An 18,276-nucleotide genomic window follows, 5' to 3' on the forward strand; every position below is an offset into this window, starting at 1 on the left:
TTTTTTAGTGTAGGTTGTATCTGTCAGTACTTCTTATTCCATTAGAAATGAAAGCAATCGAAAAATCCATCAGTTTAAAAGCAATGAAGCCATTACATGCTAACAGGACTCCTATTTTTATGGGAAAATAACTTTTTCCAAAAAAAAAAAAAGATGTATTTATTTATTTTAGAGAGCATGCATGTGCAAGGGAGCAAGGGAGGGGGAAGAGTATACGATGAGGGAGAGGGAAAGAATCCCAAGCAGACTACTCTCTGATTGTGGAGCCTGCATGGGGCTAGGTCTCAGGCCTCTGACCTCATGACCCCAGCAGGAATCAAGAATCCTGTGCTTCGTTGACTAAGCCACACAGGTGCCCCCAAATCACTTTTCCAAAACAAAAAAATCGGTGAAGGATGGCATCATATTACGTTTTTTCTTCCTCATCTCTGTGGTTTAAGACAAGAGAATGGGATTCTTCTCTTTGCTTCTGCAGTCAATCTATCATGGGTGATGAGGCCACTGAGAAATTCCACTGCACCTGTAAGAGAGCATGTGAGTGAAAAAGCCAAATATCATTATGGAAATAGTTTTGACTTTGCAAAATTCCCCTAAAAAATTTCTTGGGTATACCAAGGGTGTCCTGGCCCAGAGTTTGAGAACTCCTGGTCTAGTGTATCAAAATGACCAAGACTTGATGGCCATGTTTATAGTGCTGTGGGTCAACCTGGGTGCAGTGATTATTTCCACTAAAACTGCTATACCATGATCTTTCTTTTTGGTGTGTTTGGACATCTGACCTCTCTCTACTTTCTTCTTATTCTCTGACACTATATTTTTTGCTTTGGTATATGGCAAGGCAATACCAATAAAGGTCATTTAGTTCTAGGAGGAAAATGATTAACCAGTGAACTCTGTAATATTTCATCATAAAGGGTAGTAGATTCAGTAAGGCACTCTATGTCACCAGAGCGAACTTTATGTTACCTTGAGGGACGGAGTTCAATCCTGGAGCTGGCACCTAATAATCACGCAATAAACAGTAATAGGGAGTAGATTGGGAGTAGGGTCTAGCGTGAATAAAGCAACGTGGGAAGGGCATGTTTGGGGAAGGTCAAGTGATTCAGAATGAGTGGAGGGAAAGTTGGAAGCATGGGTCGAGGTGAAAGGACTGGAGAGGAGGAATGAGCTCAGACAGGTGGGCCGAAAGTCCATCCTAAGGAATTTTGCAGGCAAGGCTACGTCTTATTCTGGGTCCTAGGAAGCTGTTGACCAATGCTTCATGGATGGTGATGGGGTGGGATAGTGCAGGGCGCAGCTGATGCTGGAACTTAGCAAGGATAGATGGGAGTTGGAGGCCCTGGGAGTCTGAGGCCCGGAAACAAGACTATGGCAGCTGGGTTTCAGAGACAGTGGATTAAGCACTCGCTTGCCTGGATATGGGGTCCACAGCAAAGGAGAAGGGAAGTCATATAGATACAAAAACATTTACTGAGTGCTTACTGTCTTCAAAACCATGGACTGGCATCTGTGCTGAAAGCCTGCTTTGTAAGGGCAGAGTCGTGTCCCAAACCGTCCAGGTATGCAGAAGCCTCATAAAGTCCTGAGGCTCTATGTGATACAGGAAAATAAAAAAAATCATCGTGGTGGTGATTGTGTGTGTTTACCGCCCTTTTGCTCTGGGTAATTTACAGATGAACTCTTATGACATTGAGAGTTCAGAAGAATTATTGCCCTTAATGTTTAAACTGGACTATGAATTTCAGAATTGCAGATAGGGGCATACCAGTGAGTCAAAGCATTGCTGCCTCCTTTTCTACCCACCCAGAATCTTAGTCCAGGAGAATGGAACATGCTTAGAGTGGAGAGGGGGTGCTGTGGGTGGGGAGCTTCAGAGTGCATGTGTGTTTGACCATGTGTGTGTGCGTGCACCCATATATAAGCACATACAAGACTGGAGGTCTGTGGAGGAAGGGGTGGTATGGGGAAAAGGGACTGTCAGTACCAGAATGAAGGAGGCCCTGTGAACATGCGTCACAGGACATTAAAACCTTAAAGTTAGCAGTTTCTCCATGATCTTCCTAACAGGTCCCCAAATATGGGTGGCCAGCGATGTCCATGATCAAAATCTTGGGATCTGTGCTCTCATCTGTCTATGCTCACATTTGCCTTTTCTTTGGGAGGGGTATTCCTGTTTGTGACTACCATACTCGCTCCCTGGCCCTTCACTTGATCTTTTGGGGCACCAGCCAGGGCTGGGTATTACTGTGTGAGCACATTCTACTTGGTCCCAAAGTCCCACCATCTCTCCCCATTTAGTTTGGGTAGTGACTGTGAGGGTCACTGTTTTACTTCTGGTTCCTAGTTGGCTATAAATTTCAAACCTGGCCATAAGAGCTGGATACTGCTAGAGGCCATGGGGAATTGTGGTCAAGAGCAGGGTCATCACGCTCTGACACTTAGGGCCTGCATCTTGGCTCTGTCACTTAGTAAATGCAGGACTCTGGCAGGTCGTATTGTCTCTTTCAGCCTCAGTGTCTTCCTTTGTAATGTGGGAATAACGTTATCTGCCTTTAGGGGATTCCATAAGATGTGTTGTAAAGCGCTTAGCACCATGCTTGGCTCCTAGGACATACTAAAGACATATATGTTCTTATTGGTTTTGTTCACTTTTCCCCTTTGCTTCAACCGGGTCATCAGAATTTCTCAGTGTCTGCTCTCTCTGTTGCCGGTCTGAGAGAATGCACCTGTTCTGCGAGAGGCCTTCTGTGCATGCGCGCTCAAGTGGGGTTCCCTTCCCGCAATTTACTAGCCAGCAGCGTTCATCTCCTTCTTGGCATGTTCCACAGCCTCTGACACGCCTTTATCTGTTTACATTGTCAGTCTGTCTCTTCTGATGGAGCTTGAGTTCTGGGGAGGCGGGAGGCTCATCTGTGGCAGTCTTTGTTGGCATCCCCAGGGCCGGTGCCATCTCAATAAGTATTTTGTTGGATGAGTGCATCAAAATGATGCAGCGTTGGGCAGAGTCCTTGGTGGCGACCGGTGGAGAAGGACATCCTGCAAGGCTGCCATGGGCCAAAAGTAGGCTTACAGCGGCATGTTGTTCTCTTTCTAAACGGTATATTCTGCTTTCTATTTCATATCCTGAAAAAGAATCGAATTTATCACCACATAGCCTTTTTTCTCCCCTCTTGGTCCATGGAAATACTCATTTCATGCATACAAAGGTGCTGGAGCTGTTTTCCCTTCTCTGGCCCATCAAGAATGTGATTTCAGTGGTTGGTAAAGAATTCCCCCAGTTAAACTGTGGTTGCCTGTCAAGAACGCTAGTACGCTTGTCGGGATGCGCACCAAGTGATGTACGGGAGTGGTGAATCATCATACTGTACACTTGCAACTAATATTACACTGTGTGTTAAACTAACTGGAGTTAAAAACTTCAGAGTAAATAAATAAAACATAAAAATACTTGGGGGACAAAAAAAGGAACCTAGTAAAGCTCTGCCCTGGTTAGCTAGCTCTAAAGGTGAACTTCCTACTTATCTTCAGCTGGCGAATAACTATGGTCATGTGACACGATCAACCATTAACTTTGAGTATGGATTGGTTCTTGCAACACGAAGTAGGAGAGGGCAAACTCTTGGTAGGAGAGAGTCTTGGTAGCAAAGACAAGGGCACCATGGCAGCAGAGGCCCCGGGGCCACGTCCGCTGGTCCTGGGCCTGCTGCTGTGCGCCTTGAGTGCCCCTGTGTCCCAGGGTGGGAAGCTGCTGTTGATCCCCGTGGATGGCAGCCACTGGCTGAGCATGCTCGGGGTCGTCAAGCAGTTGCACCAGAGGGGACATGAGGTAGTGGTGATAGCTTCCGAGGCTTCTGTGTACATCAAAGGAGCAGCATTTTACACCCTGAAGAGGTACCCTGTGCCATTCCGAAGGGAGGACGTGGAAGCCACTTTTACCAGCCTCGGGCGCGGTGTTTTTGAGAATGTGCCTTTGCTGCGGCGTGTGATCAAAACGTACAAGAAGGTCAAGGAGGACTCGGCTCTGCTTTTGTCTGCTTGCTCCCATTTACTGCATAACAAGGAGCTGATGGCCTCGCTGGCAGAGAGCAGCTTCGATGCTGTGTTGACGGACCCCTTCCTTCCTTGCGGTCCCATCGTGGCCCTGTACCTGGCCCTCCCTGCTGTGTTCTTCTTGCATGCACTGCCATGCAGCCTAGATTTTCAAGGTACCCAGTGCCCCAACCCACCATCCTATGTGCCCAGGGCTCTGTCCCTTAACTCAGATCACATGACCTTCCTACAGCGGGTGAAGAACATGCTCATTTTCTTGTCCGAGAGCTTTTTGTGCAATGTGGTTTACTCCCCATATGAACCACTTGCCTCGGAAGTCCTTCAGAAAGATGTGACAGTCCAGGAACTTATGGGCTCTGCATCCATCTGGCTTCTCAAAGGTGACTTTGTCAAGGATTACTCCAGGCCCATCATGCCCAGCATGGTTTTTGTTGGTGGGATCAACTGTGCCAGCAAAAACCCACTATCCAAGGTGTGTATTTGAGGGGGAACTTTACAAGCCTATATCCTCACAAGTACTTTGGATGGATGAACTTGCCCCCGATACATGCTGAACTAGTCTCAAATGCCCTCTTTCGTTAGTTTCTACATTACAAATCTCCTGAGTCTGGGTTGTAATTTATATCCTTTTTTTTAAAAAAAGATTTTATTTATTTATTCATGAGACATACAGAGAGAGAGACAGAGACATAGGCAGAGGGAGAACCAGGCTCCTCACAGGGAGCCCGATGTAGGACTCAATCCCGGGATTCTGGGATCACGCCCTGAACCGAAGACAGACGCTCAACCACTGAGCCACCTAAGTGTTCCTATATCTGTCTTTGGCATCCTCTTCTGGGTTTATTTCTTTGTATAGGACACTTTAGGAAAGTATACTTTGGGCATTTTATTCTGTGTGTTCCAGTGAATAGTAATCAGTTAGATGAAGCAAAGGATAATTGCCATAAGCACAGAACAATGATTGTAGGGATCCTTGCAGAGAACACAAATCTGTAGTATGCACCTTACGCTTGATTGGGTCAGGCACACAAGGGTCAAGATTGCTGAAATAAAAAAAAAAAAAAAAAAAAGATTGCTGAAATAATTCTTCGACATCTATGGGTCCTGGTGGGGAAAGTAACCTTTATGTTTCTGGTTAAAGATACAGTTGCTAGATATTCTGATAGGAAGCTGGCTTCTACGGTCTTTTCTCTTCTAATAAGCAAACATTAGACAGTCAGATTCTGGCATTGGGCAGAAAGGTCCTGAGTTTCATTCCCTGCAATGCTTTTAAGTTAAGTTTTTCCCATACAGAATTTGAGATATGCAAAAAAGTAGCATTCACATCCTTTTCCGAGTCGCAATGGAGGGAATAGAGAATAACAGGAGGATCTCTGTCAGATGGGGAGTTGGAAAGGATTCTCCAAGGAGGTGACATATCAGTGGGCATTCATTCATTTATTTTTCAAATATCAGTTGAGGATCCACTGGTAGCCTAGGCACTTTGCAGGTGCTGAGTCTGGCTCCTACTAAGGGATTGTCATCACCCTCAGAGAGTACTGAATCTTATTCCCAGAGTGACTCCAATGTGATTCACATTTTATTTTATTTTTTATTTTTTATTTTTTTCACATTTTAAATGATCACGTCATTGCCATGGCAAGGAGAAACTTTGAAGGGCAGGAAAAACACCCTGTGAGAAATCCAGTGTTGTGTGGGTGCTTCCACCCCATTACCGCATGACTAGATCCCCTTTGTGGGGCTCTGATTCCTCCCTCATAATGTGAAGAGAGATCTAGTGACCCCAGCAGATCTCCCACCAATAAGATTCTGATAATCCATGGCCTGTTGGAGAAGTATATGTCTGATGGAGAGATCAGGTTAAGAAAGGAGATGGTGTTGATTTTTTAGAAAGCCAAATGAGAGAACCTCACGTTATAGAATACCAGTAATAATCAACTTTCCAATGTAGGAGAAGGTGAAATATTACCAAACCAGTGATCACATCATAGATCAAAGGAAAGAGAGCTAGTCAGCATGTCCCAGTTAGAGCGGAATTAAAGAGAAATACTTTTTGGCATCATTATTATAGGATCCAAGTGAAAACAATTGTGTTTCATATTTACTTTGAAATTTAAAACTTTGGAGATGTGCATGCATGATAGAAATTCCATTCGAAATAGGAGGGCTTGCTTATAAATCTGCACGATACCCTCGGCGACACTGGCCTTGTTTCTATTCCTGGGACATTCCAAACTGTTTCCCAGTTCAGGACCCTTGATGTTCCATCCTTCTGAGATGCTGTGCCTGAATTTGTGAGGTGGCTATCTTCTTATTTTCCAGATCAGCTGCAATGTCACTTCCTCAGGGAGTCCTCTCTAAGATAGGATCCTGTGCTCTTTCCTTCCTAGCACATCAAGTACTGTGATCATCTCATTTAAAAGATCATTGTTTATTGACCGTCTCTTTCATAGATGTGGGGGCAGGGACCACTGCTGCCTGTTGCTTCACCCTTAAGGCCCGGCGATGGGTCTGCACGTGATTGGTGCCTCGTAAACGTCAGCGTCTTGGGCATATAATCGGTACTTACCAAATATTTGTTAAAGGAATGAACAAAAACCACAAAAGGGTATGAACTGAGGGCTAGTCACCAGATAGGCGGTAACCATCTTTTACAATTACAATCGCCTTATACTTTTACAACATGTAATTGTATAGAAGTTTTTGCTGTCTGCTTTACAAAAAAAGGTAATAATGTATCCCCATTGCTCACCTATCAATATGTCATGGATGTGGTTTCGGTTCTAAATATTATATCTATTTTTTTAACTGTTCCATGTTGCATGGCATTTATGTGCCACAGGGCATTCTGTTAGCCACATGATCTAGTTCCCTGGGAAGAACACTGAAGTTTGTGTACCGGGTCTTGCTCTTTTTGTTGTTACTTCAAATATTACCTTATCAGAGGTTAAGTCCTTTGTAGTTTTCTTCATATTTGTTCTGTTCCTTTCTTGTTTGGTTTTTCTTAAGTATTTTACACTTTTTTTCTTTTTGTTACTAATGTGAATGTGATAGATTTACATTTCTGTTCGTAGCTGGTTATCTTCTCCCTATTCAGTCCCAAATCAAAATTCGGCCTAATCAAAATGTTGATTTCATCCTTTAAAAAAAACCAAATTAACATGTAGACTTTCATCCATAAAGAAAATATGGTTTCTTCTGTTCTAAACTCCATGCCAGGTATTGGTCTTATTGAAGTCACTGGAATCTCTAAAAACAATTGAATAATTTTGGCAGTCGCAAGGATTCTTGTCTTGCTCCTGATTGTAATGAAGATTGATTTTTGGGACACCTGGGTAGCTCAGCAGTTGAGCATCTACCTTCAGCTCAGGGTGTGATCCTGGGTCCGTGTCGGGCTCCCTGAGAGGAGCCTGCTTCTCCCTCTGCCTGTGTCTCTGCCTCTCTCTCTGTCTCTCATGAATAAATAAATAAAATCTTTAAAAAAAAGATTGATTTTCATTTCATCATTTTGTATTATGTTTGCCATTGTTTTTTGGCAAGTAGTCTTCATTTATTTCCATGATTTTCTTCTTTATTTTAGTTTACTTACTGGGAGGGACTACAGAACTTTATCAATGGTCTTCCTCAATTTTATAGTTTTGGCATGATTTATTAATATATTTCCCCCCCCTGGAATTTGTCTAAGTGGTGAGTTGTCATGATTATGTATTGGTTGCTGCCTTACTTGGTGCAAGCAAGCCTGGGAGTGGAAATGTCTTTATAAACCTTACTGGACAATAACCCTCTTTGCCCTACTTAATATTTTTAATTTGAAATTCCAGTTTTTTTATATTAACATTACCATTCCTGCACTATCTTGTTTACATTTCTCTAGTGCCTCTTTGGTACCCCTTTGTCTTCAAGCTTTTTTTTTTTTCTTTTTTTTCTTTTTAAACAACGTGGAGTTGATATTTTTAACCTTGGGAGAATTTTGCCTGTTTGCAATTAATTTAACAATTCAGAGATTTGATTCTAACTTTTCCAGTTTATTTTTATTTTACTTGGCCATTTTCCCTTTTCCTAATTTTTGCTGTTTTGGCTAGTTGTTGATTATCTTTTTTCCCCTTTTTGAAATGCATGAGAGACTCCTAACTCTGGGAAACGAACCAGGGGTCATGGAAGGGGAGGTGGACGGGGGTTGGGGGTGACTGGGTGACGGGCACTGACGGGGGCACTTGATGGGATGAGCACTGGGTGTTATTCTATATGTTGGCAAATTGAACACCAACAAAAAAAATAAATTTATTAAAAAAAATAAATAAATGCTCTTCTATACTTCCATTCCTCTAGTGGAGACCAGCCTGGTCCCAATGCTTTTGGTCAAAATCCTGAACTTCAAGAATAGAGATACAATAGTTAGTTAATAAGGAGAGTCCATATGGAAAGCACACCTGGTGTGGGGCATGTCTGGGATGCCTGACAGACAAAAGATAGAATAACACTGAGAGCAAAGGAATGAAACTCGGGAACTCCAAGATGTCCTTCCCTGCTCAGGGTGAGAGACCAGCTTGGTGGACATGCTGGGATTTGGAGATGGATATCATCTTGACTTGACGATGGTGAGGAGAAGAAAGACTGGTGAGCAGGGAAGCTTGCAGTCTTTGTTGGTGGCTCTAAATGTGTAGTAATAAAGCAATAGTTTTCCAACATGCTAAGTGCTTACCAAGGATTTTGAAAAACAAAAGACATTTGGGAAGAGAAAATCTAATAAAAGCCTGGAACTCAAAATACTAAATTCTCAGCAAAAGTTAGGACCTGTGTTAAAGGTTTCAATGGGGTGGGCAAGTGCTTTCACTTCAGAGGGGAGGCCTTGTTCTTTTTGGAAGGGGGTAAGAGGTGGGGGAATCGAGGGCATTAACCTATCGCTTCACTCTTTGGCTACTCTAGAGTCTGTGAAGTCAGGGCCAGGTTTAGGGACATTGTGCCAAGTAGAGTGTGGACTTCGCTGTTATTGAATACCAGAAGAGGCGTTGGCTATGACAACACAGTCTCTGCAGTTTGCCCTCCTGTAATCTGTAGATGAACTTTCATGACATTTAAACTTTAATCTTGCCATGTAACTTTGGGTATTTATTGACCTGTGGTTTCCATTTTATGATAATCACACCCTGCTGGGTGCTGACTGGGTGTGGGAGAGTGTGCAAGGAGGGGAAATCAGACGTGATGCTTTGTAGACATGGTAAAAGTAAGAGTGGGTTTCATGAAGGAGGGAAGGTCCTAGGAAGTGAGGTAAGCTGTTTACCTTCACTCAGGAGAAAGAACTCAAAAGGTACTTGGAGATGAGCTGTCCTTTCACAGGAGAGAAGGATGTGGTATGGAATCCCAGGGAGGAAGGACTTCAGAAAAACCATCCTTAGGATATTTTTGCCATAGACCAAAAATGCAGTGTGGTGATGGGGACGATGATGCTGGCTGCCCTGACCTTTCAGACGAGCCCAGTGGAGAAGGCTGGGACACAGCTGCTGGGAGCCAGAAGGCCTCGAAGAGAGCTGGTGGGAGTGGACCAGGCAGGGCACTCATTCCTGAAGAGGGCTGGGCAGTATTTGGGCTCTGCTGGTCATGCTCTGAACCAAACTTAAAAGAAGTCTCTTAAAATCATGCATGCTGAGCCCTGGGGGAAGTCCTCTGCATCTCACACCTAGGGTGGCCAGCGTTCTGGTTTGAACAGGACTGAAAGTCTCATATCTCAGGAAACTGCTCCGTTCTGGGCAAACCCCACCACATCCCACAGTCCCATGAATGTCCTTGGCATTCTTGGGAAACGTATAAAATCATTTGGGAGACTCTAGGGGAGTTAATTAGATCATTAATAACCTACAGTTGGGGGAAAATGGCCACACTCACACCATGCTCTATTTCCTCTGCGTGGAATTGCCACTCTGTGTGTGCATGCCAGCGTGTGCCTGTGTGTGTATGTGTGAGTGTGTATGTATGTTTCCTGAAGACCATAGTATTCTGGAGTTGGCTTTGAAGGCCAGATCAGGCTGGGCTGAGATTATTGCTGAGGGTTGAGTCTGGCGGCTTCCTTCCTCTCTTCCTGGGGACACAGCCACCACTTTTGCCTTCAGATTCTCCTGTTTCTACACTGCAGCTAATGCTGCTGTTCTTCTAATTGCATTATCTTTTTGTTGCTTCCTCTCAGAGCTTTTGTCCGACATCCATCTCTAACGTCTCTTCCTCATTACTTTAGGGGTAGAGGCTTGATAGGTCATAATCTGTGATCTGTACTTACTAGTGGGGTCCCTGCCATCACTATCTCTCAGCCTTTATATACAGACACTTCCAAAGATCCCATCCTCCTGCTTCATCCGAGGGAAACACGGGTTGTCCATTTTCTAGTAGTTGTTTCATTATTGAGTAGAAAAGCACTCACAGTTCGTTCCTTATTTCTTGGGTCATCTGGCCCAGAAGTTTCTTCAGAAACAAGCCCCATTGCTTTGTCTTGAGCTTACCTAGCCAAAGCTATAATGCCCAGTGGTGGTCTTGGTTGGAGGAGTCAGAGTGGCCTCATACTTGCAATCTTCCTTTGGTGATGCTGATGGGTATATTGCTAGAGGGGATCAGCTTCTGGAATGGGACAGGAATATTCTGTGGGGATCATGTGCTGGGTGGGTTGAGACTCACTGCTTGCGTTTATCCTTCCCGCTGGTGGCTTTGGTACTCAGGGTTTGCTGGCGTGCCCTTTGTCCCCTCTCTGAGCTCTGCAGAAGGGGCTCAGATCCTGGAGCACCCTTGGCAAGGTTTTCGGTCCAGTTTTATATCTCTCATACCTAGGGAGAAATATTTTGCTTTTTGCAGTGCATTATGAAGCCAGCAAAGAAAGATTCAGTTATCTTTCTGCATGTTCTTGCTAAGGCAGGCAAGTTGACGTACACTCTTCAGAAAGCTCTTCTCCAGGCAAGGTAGGAAATTTCCAGGTTGACTGGTTAAGTTTCAGCACTGAGTTGAGATGAATATGATCCCTAATCACCCCAATGTATTGGCTGCCATATGGAAGACTCTGCTATAGGCTGTGGGGAAGCAAGAATTGTTACAGGCTGTCTTGGCTATTTTGAGGTTTCTCCTTTTTTGTTGTTGTTGTTTTTTTTTTTTTTTTTTTTTTTTGAGGTTTTTCCTTAACCATGAGCCTCATCCACAACATTATTTGCAGCTTTCTGCTTAGGCTCCATCTGTTCTTTCCACATAAAAGGAATATTCCAGAAGCCTTGGAAAGTAATACACATCTTTACTATAGATTTTCCTAAATGGGCGGTGCAAGAGTTTTAGAGTCTGCAGAAAGCTTTCTGAAATCCTCCTTGGACACCTTTCCTCCCTCTCAGGGTCTCTCTTCATCGATCTGCTAAATAGCACTCTCCCTTCTCTGTGATGCTCATTCATCTTTCCCCCTTCCTTCTGTACTACCTTCTGCTCTCTCCTTTAGTCTCCCCAAAAGCCTGCTTTATCCCAAGACCCTCCCAGCAGCTTGAAGCCCCTGAGAAGTGGATCTGGTTTTATCTCTGCTTTTCCTTGGAAAATTAGCCTGCTACCTGGATTCTGAGTCTCAAAGAAGAACCCAGGAGACAACCCAATATGCAAGAAGCCTTCCCCCTTTGGAAGGAAGTAAGGAAGGGTGTAATATGAACTAATATTTTATGCCTCTAACACACACACACACACACACACACACACACACACACACCTTTAATCACATTCTTAAGATGAAGAGATCTGATTTATAGCTGAATGTATGCAGTTCCCAAAGAAGAGGAGAAAAAACTTAACTGGAAATTTCTCTTATGGTTCTAGGAATTTGAAGCCTATGTTAATGCTTCTGGAGAACATGGAATTGTGGTTTTCTCTTTGGGCTCCATGGTATCAGATATTCCTGAGAAGAAAGCTATGGAGATTGCTGATGCTTTGGGCAAAATACCTCAGACGGTAAGAAGCTTCCATATGATTCTATCTTCACAAGGGTTGGAACACCAGACTTCTAGTATCAATGCTAAATCCTACTAGTTGGACTTTAGGTTTCCCTGCCACTTCTCAATTATTAATCTAAAGTTCTGTTTGCCATGTCACTCTCAACTACTCTGTGAAACTTGTCTACTTCACTTGGAGGTCTTATTTTCTCTAAGAAATTCAAAAGTGTACTAAGGAGAATTAATTTCATTTCATTTCATTGATTTATTTTTAAAGATTTTATTTTTTTAAGCTGTCTCTGTACCCAGTCTGGAGCTTGAATTTACAATCCTGAGATCAAGAGCTGCATGCTCTACTGACTGAGCTAGCCAGGCCCCTCCAAGGGGAATTTATTTTAAAGATAAAATGAATAGGATAGTGAACAGGATAGTGTCTCTTTGTATTACATAGGAGTACTTCTGCAAAAAGCTACTGGTCAGGACACTGGATTCATTTCTTATATTTCTGCTTCTGTAATTCTACATTCATTCACTTTATTAAGTAAACTTCCCCTTGAAGTGCAGAAAATCACAAAAATCATAAATGTACAGCTTGATGAATTTGCACAAATACACAGAATGTTACCAGTCCCCAGAGGCCTTCCCAGCTGCTACACTTTCCACCCTTGCCCAGTTTATGTTCATTCAGAGGACTCCACATTCTAGCTATCACTATCACGGCAGATGTTTTTGAATTATTGTGTTCTTTAAATTCTGTTTTTGTCTCTTCAAGGTCCTGTGGCGTTATACTGGCACTCCACCACCGAATCTTTCAAAGAATACAATACTTGTCAAGTGGCTGCCCCAGAATGATCTGCTTGGTATGTGGGCAGGATTTGGTGCATAGGTCAAACCCAAGTGAAATTAAGAAAGTGGCTTGCGTATGGCTGTTCTCAAGGACTGTTTAGCTGGAAACTATTATGGCCAAAGTATCCTACATAGCTTTTTACCCAGTGGGGCATCTCAGCCCACAGTCTCCTCTGCAGACTTCTGCAGGAGCCACGCGTGGGTGGCACTGGGTCCTTAGAGTGCTTTCAGAACCTAGATGGTGTCAGACTGTGAAACTCGGTGGCTTGACCACTCTCATCCCTCCCTGCTTTGCCTCTCAGGTCACCCGAAGGCTCGCGCCTTTATCACACATTCTGGCTCCCATGGCATATATGAGGGAATATGCAACGGCGTTCCAATGGTGATGCTGCCCTTGTTTGGTGATCAGATGGACAATGCGAAGCGCATGGAGACTCGGGGGGCTGGAGTGACCTTGAATGTCCTGGAAATGACTTCTGCAGATTTAGCAAATGCCCTAAAAGCTGTCATCAATGACAAAAGGTAAGAGAAAAGATACAGAGGAATACTACCCATATTTTGCCCATCTCATTCGCAACAAATATTCAAATGTGAAAACAAGTACATAAAAACCGAATTTATAAGTAAGATGATTTGGGGATTATTATTGTTCAGTTTATAAAAGGATATTTTAATTCCTATGGGACTTATCAGTGAAATGATTTTAAATACTATTTCCCTTGGTAGGATTAAAACTTCAATTTATTAAGAAAATATTGTCACCAGATAGACATCTGATCTATAAGTTCCTGCAAAGAGAGAAATATTTCCTTACAAGAAGCATAGTGTCCATAAGATAAAAAATAAACCAGGTGCTTCGAAGTGCAGCTCTGCCTACCACTGAAGCCCGTGAGAAATTTTGTTCATGGGGATTTCTAAATCGGGATGGGGTCTTGTGGATATCACAGACAAAGCCTTATAATAAAAGTAAAGATAAGTTTGCTCAAATGTGACTCTGAAAACAATTCAAGAGGCAAAAGCCATCAGATCAAATGATCTCTGCACATGAAATTTATCACATTGCTGTCAAGTTCACTAGTAAGAGGCTGGCCAAGACCTTCCGGGAAGAAGTGATGGCCCGGGCTAGACTTCGTCCAACAATTAATAATGTGTGTACACGCATGAGTGTGCATGCACGTGTGAATGCCTGTGCATGTGTGTGTGTCTACGAGAGTGTCAGGAGTCTTCACCCATAGTTGCTTCATTTTGAAAGAGACATCAATCAGAAGGACAGATGTGAAAAGGCTGCAGTGTTTTCAGATGGGAGGAGACATTGCACAGGGTGACACAGTGAACCTGGGCAAGGAGAAATGGGGGGGACATGGGGTGCTCACGGATGTGGTGCCAATGGATGAGAAAGAAAAGTCCACAGAACCCCTGGGGTAAATGCCCAGCGCGCCCAGAGCAGCGGGTGGCATCCCTCCATTCTGATGGGCGTCTCCTGGCAGCCCAGGTTGGCGTCAGGCCACGCTGCTCCAAAGTCCATGTAGTGAAAACCTGACTTGTCTCCAACTGCTGACAAAACTCCTTCCGGAGGTTCATATTAGTAGCACAATTTTGACCTTCTGTCGAGTGGTATTGATGACTACCTGGAACCTAAAAATGACCTGGTAAAAGTTCTCTTATTTTTTTTTAAAAACATTCATCAACCAGCTTATGTTACCAGCAAACTTCATTTATTTACCTGGGAGTCATCTCTGCCTAGTTGTGAATCTCCATGTTCCCAACACTCCAAACTGGGGCATAAAACGAAGACAAAAGGAAAGATTTCGAACATCAGGTGATGCAACCAGGCCATAACAGGTGCTCAATGAATAGTGGATGAAGGAATGAAAGTTCTAGAAAATCTCTCTTGTTTAAGAGAAGATTTCTATGAAAGGAAGATGTTTAATGTGACTTATGGCCAAATATTATTATCACATAAAATAATGTCTTGAACTATAATGACAGGTTTGTTTAAAGACAGCAGTTATAATTACTCCTGAATAAGAGTGTCTTACTCTGGTCTTTCTTCTCCTTTTCCTTTTAATCCCTCTCCCCCTCCTTCTGTTTCTTTTCCTAGCGCGCCCCCACTAAGAGTCAAAGCATCCAATCCAGTTTGGATTTGGATGTTCCGATGCAGCTGTCAACACTGTCCAAAATCAACAAAAATCTGTTTTGTTGAACAGGCTGCGTAGACACAGCCTCCCACTAAAGTTAGTACTTGGATGGTGTGAGGTGTCACCAAAGCCACGTATGCCACCACCTTGGAGATGGCACTTAGAAATCGCTTTTGCTTTGACTAGATGTGAGTGTTTAAAATCCTGAAAGGAAAACACACTAATTTCTGACACAACCTTTTCTTTTATTTCTATCTCTTACTGTAAAGAAAGTATCTAATTTCCTACAAAAATACCAAGAAAAAAGAAAGAAGAGGAAAGGAAGCAAGGTTCAAATAATTTAATATTATAATTTTGGCTTCTAGTTTTCTTTCTACATTTTTTTTTTAAATTTCAGAGGTGAAGACCATTTAGCATGTGTGTGTGTGTACGTGCATGTGTGTGTGTTTCTTTTCTGTCTATAATGGAAACACATTTCCTCTACCAAGTTTGCAAAATCTGGTAGCCTGCTTAACTACAGCAAGCCTAAAGGGAGAGTGTTCCGCTGAGACCACCATTCCAGACATTCACACAACTGTCTTTGTGTTTAGCTATAAGGAGAACATCATGCACCTCTCCAGGCTGCACAAGGACCGCCCCATCGAGCCCCTGGACCTGGCTGTGTTCTGGGTGGAGTTCGTCATGAGGCACAAGGGGGCTCCCCACCTGCGTCCCGCAGCCCACGACCTCACCTGGTACCAGTACCACTCTTTGGACGTGATCGGCTTCCTCCTGGCCGTGGTGCTGGGGGTTGTCTTCATCACTTACAAATGTTGTGCCTTTGGCTGCCGGAAGTGCTTTGGGAAAAAAGGACGGGTTAAGAAACCTCACAAATCCAAGGCACACTGACAAGTGGGTGGGAAATGACGTGGCCTGAGGTTGCAACCAGAGGCGATGTTAAATTCTTGTTCTGCTTATTAGAGAACACTTAACTCTGAGTGAGATGCCCCAGAGTGTTTTTTTTTTTTTTTTTTAATAAAAACAATCTAATTGCTGATCACGCCCTAACAGGTAGAGACACTGGAATGTTTTCTGGCCCCTCTAGTGTGTTTAATCTGGACTACAGTTGTCATCCTTCAAAGGACTTGCCAAGAGGGTTGGACGGGTCCGTCTTGCACTTTGCATTACTTTTTTTTACTTGGAAGTGAGGCCTGTTTGGGGGCACAGGTTTCAGAGGTGCTCCACCCCAAGCCCCCACCTGGAAGCATGGTTCTAACATCATCATCTGGCTTCTGTAGACTTGTGATCAATTCCCTCACCAGAGACGGCAGGTCCTAACGTATGCTTCACAGATGTCACTTTGTGAATTTAAAGAAGGAGACGTTTATTCCCTTAGGGCATAGTGCCTTGTACATGAAATAAATGAATGACAGAGGGTCTTTTGAGAACAGTGATTTCTGACTTTAGGGAAAAAGAATGATGTACAGAATTGATGAGTGATGTGTTCAAGAGGATAATCGTGGCTTGTGCCAAATGGATCTCAATTTGAGAAAAGCCCAGACTGTCTCACAAGTGTATTTTCTCTGATGTTTTTCACAACTGGAAACATTAATAAATTCATACAAATCATATTGCTTAGGTGTTCTTCTCTTCATTGTTGTTGCATTTATTGGTTGTTAAACGATGTGTGCTAATTACAAAAATAATACATGCTTATGACAGAAATTAGAAAAATACAGAGGTGCACACACACACACAGGAATATAAAAGTCTGGTAGTCATATTCCCCAGAAATAACCACAGTTACTATTTTGGAAAATGCATATACTTAGAAAATACTGCATCTATACTAAATATATATGGTATATTTTAACACTCTTTTTCACATCACTTTGCCAGGACTGTCCTCCCCCACTTTTCTTCTTCTTCTTTTTTTTTTTTTTGTTAAGATTTTATTTACTCCTTCATGAAAGACACAGAGAGAGGCAGAGACAGAGGCAGAGGGAGAAGCAGGCTCCCTGCAAGGAGCCTGATGCAGGCCTCGATCCCGGGACCCCGGGATCATGAGCTGAGCTAAAGGCAGATGTTCAACCACTGAGCCACCCAGGTGCCCCATCTCCACACTTTTCTATAACACTTAATTTGTTTTTAGTGGCCAGGAAGTAATCATTGCATGGATATGGAAGGATTTGTTTAACCAAGACTTCTGGGTGGATTCACTTTTATTTTCTCCTATAAAAGAGCCCAAATGGACCAGCTCAGTAGCTAGATCTTTGCACGTCTTCATGACTGTTTCCATCAACTCCATGGTTGTCTAAGCTTGGGTTCCCTTGAGGCAAGGATTCCAGGGCAAGTAGCTTATTTGGTAAGTGAAGGAAGCCCTGACATGGGGTTGGGGAGTGGGACCTGGAGTGAGGGCCTCCAAGAAGCTGTTGTCCTGTGAGAGGCTGGAGCTGAATCTCTACATTGATGCTGGGAGACAATGTAAGATGCCAGACTTATCCCACCTTAGTGAGAAGCAAAGTCCTGGCCTCTCTGAGCACTTGCCCTGTCCATGACCGGCTGCTCCCAGGTCGTGTTAATATCCCTTCGCCTCCAGACAACCACAAAGACAGGGAAGGGGACCCTAAAAGCCAGAGAGAGCCCCCAGGGAGAGAAACTGCGGTGTAGTGTTGGAGGTGGGCCCTTGGGTACTCATACAGAAGGACAGGGATCTGGGTGGGGCACCACAGCATTGCTCCCCTGGGGAAATGTAGATCAAAGGGGAATCTTGTTTCAAAATTTTTAAAAAATTATTTATTTTAGAGTGAGCACGTGCACGCGCGCGCAAGAGAGAGTGCAAGAGCGGAGGGTAGGGTAGGGGAGAGGGAGAGAGAGAATCACAAACAGACTCCCCACTGAGTGCAGAGCCTGATGCAGGACTCAGTCTCACAACTCTGAGATCATGACCTGAGCCGAAACCAAGAGTTGGACACTCAATGACCTGAGCCACCCAGCGCCGTGGATCTTGTTTTAAATGTGCTTTTATTACTATTTATTACTTTGAAGGTTGATTTTTTTTTTTTAAACTTATGAGCCGTTTGTGTTTCCTTTTTGGAGAATATCCTCAGCCTGTTTTCCTATGGGGTGTTGAACAATTCTGAGGATTTGTTTGGAGAGTTTACTGCATCAATGAGAAAATCTTTCTGGCCTATTTATTCCTTCCCCTGGCTGCTTTTGGCACACAAGCTGTTCATGCCAGATCCTTCCCCACATCTTTGAGCCCTGCAGTGACTCATGGACTACGTTCGCCATCCTTCAAGACCCTCTAAGTCCATCCAGGGACC

At 43.6% G+C, this 18,276-nt stretch overlaps 1 protein-coding gene across 3 annotated transcripts in view; it reads left to right on the forward strand.

The window, feature by feature from the left end:
• Positions 1–16,581, forward strand: part of LOC140616221 (UDP-glucuronosyltransferase 1A1-like) — a 45,878-nt gene extending 29,297 nt beyond the window's left edge. For 2 of the 3 annotated variants that reach the window (XM_072796753.1, XM_072796752.1), the window contains exons 2-5: positions 11,875–12,006; positions 12,760–12,847; positions 13,136–13,355; positions 15,562–16,581. In XM_072796753.1, coding sequence (XP_072652854.1) covers positions 11,875–12,006; positions 12,760–12,847; positions 13,136–13,355; positions 15,562–15,859 — 738 coding nt within the window. In that variant the 3' untranslated portion in view covers positions 15,860–16,581. Of the gene's footprint in view, positions 1–3,596; positions 4,523–11,874; positions 12,007–12,759; positions 12,848–13,135; positions 13,356–15,561 lie in introns of those variants that run through there. The other variant, XM_072796751.1, reaches the window with a different exon arrangement.
• The last annotated feature ends 1,695 nt before the right edge of the window (positions 16,582–18,276 follow it).

Source organism: Canis lupus, chromosome 24 (assembly GCF_048164855.1).
Source record: "Canis lupus baileyi chromosome 24, mCanLup2.hap1, whole genome shotgun sequence".
Lineage (NCBI taxonomy): Eukaryota > Metazoa > Chordata > Mammalia > Carnivora > Canidae > Canis > Canis lupus.